Genomic DNA, 6738 nt, shown 5'->3' with positions numbered 1-6738 from the left:
AACGTTCACACATGATGTGCTTATGTGCTTTGTTAGTATGTTTTTCTCGTTTATGATTATTTTGATGTCTTTTGTCACTAATATACTATATATTTTCCAAATTAATAGATATAAGACTATTAGTTATTTTTATAATTTGAACATATAGTATTAAAAAACACATGTTTCTCAATTATATAGTTGAAAATTTCCTTGAATTGATGAGTTTATTAAATTGCAAGACATCATGAATAATTTAATCCTTTCTCAGCCAATGTGTCTCAAGAATGAAAATATGAAACCCACTAATTATTTGCTCGTTTTTTTCAGATAAAATGGATTAACCACAAGCATTTATTAAAAATAAAGTACATAGTTACCATGCACAATAAACAATAATACATAAATATGGAAACAACATAAAGAGAACATCACAAACCAGCTAAGTGATTAAGGCTCACAACAAGCAAGAGAGAAAAGGACAACAAAGCACAAGCTTGGCGCTAAAATATAAGGCAACCAAATGCCTACCGATGCTATTTAATCTTTGCTAGAAGATTTCGAGCCATATCAACAATATCCTCCATGTATCCATCCACTCCTAGAAAGAAAGAATAACTCAAGCTTCTCTTGAAAAATAGAAGAGCCATCCATCCCCAGAAGCCCATAATAAAACCCAAAACAAAAATTGCAATGGTTATAAAGCGCTCCATTGTTTCTTCGTTTTTGTGGCCATCTTTAACTTGATTTTGATGTGGTGATGACATATTATTGCAACTCTTCACCAAGGGAGGGCCACAAAGATAAGGATTCCCCTCATAGTTTTTCTCACTAAATGTGCTGAACTGTCCAACCATCCCAAGTGTTGGACCAGAGAGGTTGTTATATGCCACTGAGAAAAATTCAATGAAATGCAACTCTGCTAGTTGCGAAGGAATTCTTCCTGCCAACATGTTGTGTGAGAGATCTAAACTTTCAATCTCTGTCAACCGTGATAGTGTATGAGGTATTGGACCATGTAGCATGTTGTTGGACAAATTTAATGCTAGGAGCCATGCCATGTCGCCGATCTCAATTGGGATCTGACCAACCAATTTGTTGCAAGATAAATCTATTCCAGAAAAGTAGTTGATGATATCACCTTTGTAAGCATATGATCTCTCTTTTGTTGCAAAATCAATATATTCAACAGAAGCTGGGAACATTTCCTCGGGAGATAGCATATTGGAGAAGTAGTGATAGGGAAAGATATTGGACTCATTGATGCCAATACCAACCTCTTCCAAAATGATGGTCACAGAATCCAAATGATGACCGATATTATGAATGCATGGAGGAATTTCTTCAGATAAATTGTTTTGAGAAAAGTCTAATATGTGAAGATATTTCAAGTTGCATATTTGTTTGGGGATTGGTCCTTTAAAATGATTTCCTTTCAAAGAGAATATCTTTAGATTTTGGAGGGTGCCTATCCAATTAGGAATACCACCAATGAAATGGTTGTTTCCTATGTCTAGTATTTCCAGGTTGTTGCCAAAAGAAGCACTTAATAAGGAACCAGTGAAGTTGTTATCCTTCAAATTCAAATACAACAAGTGAGGGAAGTTGAAGCAAGGTGGAATTAAACCAGAGAAATGATTGTTAGAGAGATCCAAGTACTGAAGCCAAAAAAAACCACAAAATTTAGATGGTATACTTCCTTCTAAACTATTTCCTCTAACATCCAAGACCTTAAGGGAATATTGAAAGTTGTTCATACAAGAAGGCAATGCACCAGACAATCGATTCTCACTAATATCTAAGATTGAAAAAAACATCTTGCAAATACTATTTGGAATCTCTCCAGTCAATTGGTTCTTATTAACAATAAAAGCATATAGATAAGTTAGGCTAAAGTTATTTGTAAACATATTTCCTTGAAAATTGTTCTCACCTAAGTCTAACACATGAAGATTATCTAAATATTCAATAGAATTAGAAATTTGTCCTGATAACTTGTTATTGGATAAGTCTAGAGTGTTCAGGTGACTCAAATTTCTAAATGAAAAAGGAATGACACCTTGCAAGGAATTTTCAGACATGTTCAAATAAGAAATATAAGGAATCACATAGCCAATGCTCATATGTATTTCTCCTATGAGTTTGTTGTTGGATACATCAAACCAAATCAAATTTGTTTTGAGATGAGATGGGAAGATCAATGGTCCAGTTAATGAGTTATTCCTTAAATTTAGATAATATAGATGAGTTTTTATTTTTGAAATAACCACATTGGTATGTTACCTTTGAGGTTACTATTAGAAAGATCAATGTGTTTTATTTGATACTGAGTGGACAAAAACATGGGAACTGAATTACAGATGCAGTTGGACAAGAAAATAGCATCAAGTTGAAATGATGGTGTCAACCTTACATGTTCATTTTGGACCTCTAGCTGATTATTGTTAGAAAAATCTAATATTTTAAGCTCGGTATTATTAGCAAATTCATCTATTGAGAGAGCACCACTGAAGTAATTGTTTGAAAAGAAGGCATACTTGAGTTTTGTGAGGTTTTTAAAGATAATTGAAGGAAAAGGCATTTGGATTTGGTTGTAGGAGATGTCAAAATAACTCAGAGACGATAGATGTCCAAAACACAATGGAATATCTCCACTTAAATCATTGTAACCAATGTCTAACTCCTCAAGATTCATTAATTTGCATAATCCTGAAATAGAATAAATAAGTATTAATACTTATCATCAAATGATAGTATGATAATAATAAATCAGTAAATGTAACTTAATTAAATTCAAAACAAAAAAGTAATGTTATTTGACAACAATGTAAAATACTCCCAAACTTAGCCATTTTTGTTTCTAAAAATGTACTGTCAAGTGTATAACTGATGATTACTTGGATGGACATTTTAGGGGTTTACAAACCCCATTCAAGCTCCATCCCTTAAACCAAATATTAGCGCTATGTATATAACTAAAATGTATAAATAATAATTATTATTAATGTTTTTCATATGTTTATATTTATGTTTATATTGATTGTAAAATTAAAAAAAATTGGATAAAAACAAAATTACGATCCCATCCTTCTAGAGAATCAAATCCCGATATACTTCTAAAAGTGGGCGAATTTTGTCCGCCGAGTTTGGGATTCAAGATGCTCCTGCATCAAGCCCATCACATGAGGCTTAATATGGCATTGTATTAGAATTTTTATGTAAAACCTTTTGAGGCGTTAGGGTTTGATAGAATATTAATTATCAAGTAAATATTTATTTTGATAAAGTTGATTAACCATATATGTTATAATAAATTATTTATTTATTAATATAAATGATTTTGCATAAATATTACTTTAATTTTATTTTTCATTTTTCATTTAATATCTTTTAAAATCAAGAACATGTACTTACCTTTGAGAGGAAGGTCACCACCCATGTCATTCCATTCCAAATAAAGAGTCTTGAGAGAAGATAGTCCAATCAAATGTGGAACAATGCTTTCATTGAACTGATTATTTGACAAATCCAAGTATCTGAGCTTGCTCAACTTCGGTGATAGCTGTATACTGCACTCAAGGATATGAATAGCGTTAGAATAACAAAGAAGATAAGAAAACCATTGAGTAGAAACAACAATAGAAATTAAATGGTGTACAAAATGAACACATGCACAACAGTACCATTGGTAAAGTGAAAAAGCTGTTATATGAGAGATCCAAGTACCAAAAGATTGTCCAATTACGCCCAACTCCTAAAAACAATCACTGGGGATGCGGTGTTGAAGCCATTGAATGATAGAGCGAGGCTCCAAGTTCCCGGAATGGAAGGAACAAGGAGGTATTTAGAGTTACGGTATTAGAGCGATCATGAAGTTTCGAGTTGCCTAACATGCTTTGTGGTGGGTGAGCAATGCACTCCATACCAATTGCAGCATTCAATACTCTTATTCCATGACTGAAAGAAGGAGTATGGATCAACAATGCTTTTATGATCACTAAATGCTGATTTGATATTAAGAAGAGCAATCTTCTCTTCCTCTACACAAGCAAAACAACCATTTGATTTGTTGTAAGACATGATGAGCCAGCAACAACATCCAAAATAACATAAGAGTACTGAGCCATGACGAATACAAGAGAGATAGTTGCGAGTGTTTCATCTTAATTGATTGAGTAGTTGTGTGTGAGCCACTTACTTAGCTACCACCCCACAACATAACATTTATTTATAATAATGTGCCGTGACTAACAAGTAAGCATGCATGCAATAATTTAAGTAGTATTAACTACTTGCAGAAGTCTCAAGTCAAGTTTCCTCCTATTTACGTCCAATTTACATTTAAAGGACTCTTTGATAGCTCATGGCATAATTTGAGTAGTATTGACTACTTGTAGAAGTCTCGAGTCAAAGCTTGCCTATTTACATCCAATTTACGTTTAATGGACCCTTTGATAATATATATATGTAGCATGTCAACAGGCGGTATTCTCACCAGTTGAGCCGTCTTCCTGTTGAGCCGTCTTCTCCTCGGTTTCACTCCTTTCATGGCACCGCCCTCTGGGCCGTCGCCCGGAATCCACCCTGGTGTCTCCTGGGCAAATGCTGTCAACACGAACTCTAAGCCTTCTACTGTGGAAATTCTCTTGCATCTCCAGCGAGACCACTTCGATAAACTCAAGACTTCTTCCAAATCCTCTGTCACTATTGACTCTGATCTTTGGGCTAACGCCAGAGATGCAATGCAATCCTCTTTATATGCTAAGTTTTTGGGGAAATCTCTCCCGCTTGACCAAACTAAGCTTGCTCTTGCAGATACTTGGAGAGGGCTCGGGGCGTTCTCTGTTGCTGATCTTCCAAATGGCTACTACTTTATCAGATGTGAATCGCTGGACATGGTCAACCATCTTCTCTGGGATGGCCATTGGATGGTGGCGGGTCGCATTCTTCAACTGGCTCCTTGGAAAGAGTCCTTCCAGCCTGCCTTTGAGAAGCTCTCAATGGCCGCTGTTTGGATTCAGATTTTCCATCTCCCTATGGAACTCTGGACTGGTGATATCTTAGAAATGGTGGCCTCTCAGTTTGGTAGGGTTCTCAAAGTTGACGACCATTCTCTTGATCGTTCCAGGGCAAAGTTTGCTCGTGTTTGTGTGGAGGTGGACCTCTCCCAGCCTCTGCAACTTGGCACCTGGGTTAATTATGGGGATCATTCGGTCTTCGTGCTTATTCTCTATGAAAAACTGCCTGTGTTTTGCTATAGGTGTGGTAGAATCGGTCATGGTGAGGCCCATTGTTCTTTCTCCAATACCCCTCTGCGGTCGGAAGATCGCCTGCCACCTGAACCATCGGTTCAAGGGCCGATGGCGACTCTCCCGACATGCGAGTTGATGGGGTTGGAAAGGAGCCGATGGTAAGCCATGCCGAGCCGGTTCTCACCTTCGCCCGATTATCGAGGTTCTGATCGAGACTTTGGTCCCTGGTTGATTCCACGTAACAAAAGCTCCCGAGCTCGGGGTCGTGGCGGGGAGGCGCTATTTCGGGGGTCCGCTCCGGTGGCCAAGCACGGCTTGCTTGGCGATGCTCCAAACCCTAAAGGCGCCACGTGTCCCCTTGCATGCCGACCTTCGGCTCCAGATGGAGGGTTGTCTCACATGCATACGACACGTGGCGGGCGTTCTCTTCGGGGTGGACGTCAATCTTTTTTCAAAACTTCTTTTGATTTGGCGGTCGGTTCCGCTGACCCTATCACTCAGCCCAACGTTCCTCTGCTGCCTTGGGACCCTACCACCCCCTCCTCACTCTCTGACATCCCACCTTCTATTCCTTCTGACACACACTTTGGAGAGTCTCTTCCCATCTCCCAGCTCCATCCCGAGGAGAATCCCTCTCTTGGACTCCGAGAAAATGGACCGTTGGGAAATGTGAACGTTGGCTCCTCCATAGCCTCCACTTCTCACGACCCTAGTCCTTCTCAACTTCCTCTTCTTATCTCCTCAGTTCCCCTTCTCCCCCCTTCGGCGAACATGAGGGATCCTGTTGATAGCCATCTCTTCGCTGTCAATAAGGTGGCAAATGTTCGCTCTTCGGACCAACCTGGAGACCTTCCCCTGGAAGCCTCCTCCCCTTCAGATTCTGACTATTCTGATACAATTATGGAACCTGATGATAATATGATCCTTGGTCATTTTCAAAAGGATATTAAACTTGAAGCTTTAGCCATAAGAGACCCTTCCCGTGGGTCTTCTCGTTCAAAGAAAGGGAAGCGAAACCCTAACCCTTAACTCTCTCTCACCCTTCTGTTTTCCATGGATCTTAATATTTTTACTTGGAATTGTAGGGGTCTCTCAAACAAGAAAACTCAGGATCGTATCCACGATGTCATTCGTAGACTCAAGCCTAGCCTTCTCTGTCTTGTTGAAACTAAAACGGACATTGATCGTATCCATCGCTTCTGTAAATCCCTCTCCAAGCTCTGGGATTGGGCGGCCATTCCTTCGATTGGTCTCTCTAGGGGTATCATCGTTCTCTGGAAACGTGATTTTGGTGTTGTTACTCCGTTGGCCAACTCAAGATACATGCTTCATTTGGTAATTTCCTCGAACAACATCCACTTTGGATCCTCTCCGTGATCTACAGCGCTCGGTATTATCCCTTCAAAACACTACTTGGCTCAAACTATCTGGTATGTCTTCACTCAACTTACCTTGGCTCCTTACTGGGGATTTTAACGCTATCATCTCCTCAAATGAGCACAGTGGT

At 38.8% G+C, this 6738-nt stretch overlaps 2 protein-coding genes across 2 annotated transcripts; one reads left to right on the top strand and one right to left on the bottom strand.

Moving 5' to 3' along the window:
- Positions 1 to 515: 515 nt before the first annotated feature.
- Positions 516 to 2060, bottom strand: LOC120250795 (receptor-like protein 1). Its single transcript, XM_039259569.1, has one exon. The coding sequence runs from the start codon at positions 2058 to 2060 to the stop codon at positions 516 to 518; it is 1545 nt and encodes a 514-aa protein (XP_039115503.1).
- Positions 2061 to 4526: 2466 nt separating this feature from the next.
- LOC120250779 lies at positions 4527 to 5393 on the top strand. Its single transcript, XM_039259568.1, has one exon. The coding sequence runs from the start codon at positions 4527 to 4529 to the stop codon at positions 5391 to 5393; it is 867 nt and encodes a 288-aa protein (XP_039115502.1).
- Positions 5394 to 6738: the final 1345 nt, after the last annotated feature.

Source organism: Dioscorea cayenensis, chromosome 3, assembly GCF_009730915.1.
Source record: "Dioscorea cayenensis subsp. rotundata cultivar TDr96_F1 chromosome 3, TDr96_F1_v2_PseudoChromosome.rev07_lg8_w22 25.fasta, whole genome shotgun sequence".
Lineage (NCBI taxonomy): Eukaryota > Viridiplantae > Streptophyta > Magnoliopsida > Dioscoreales > Dioscoreaceae > Dioscorea > Dioscorea cayenensis.
This window is presented reverse-complemented; position numbering and strand designations above follow the sequence as displayed.

What these genes read in the sequence shown, in the direction of transcription:
- LOC120250795 (XM_039259569.1), bottom strand. Translation starts at nt 2,060, where the DNA reads ATGTCTGAAAATTCCTTGCAAGGTGTCATTCCTTTTTCATTTAGAAAT.
- LOC120250779 (XM_039259568.1), top strand. Translation starts at nt 4,527, where the DNA reads ATGGCACCGCCCTCTGGGCCGTCGCCCGGAATCCACCCTGGTGTCTCC.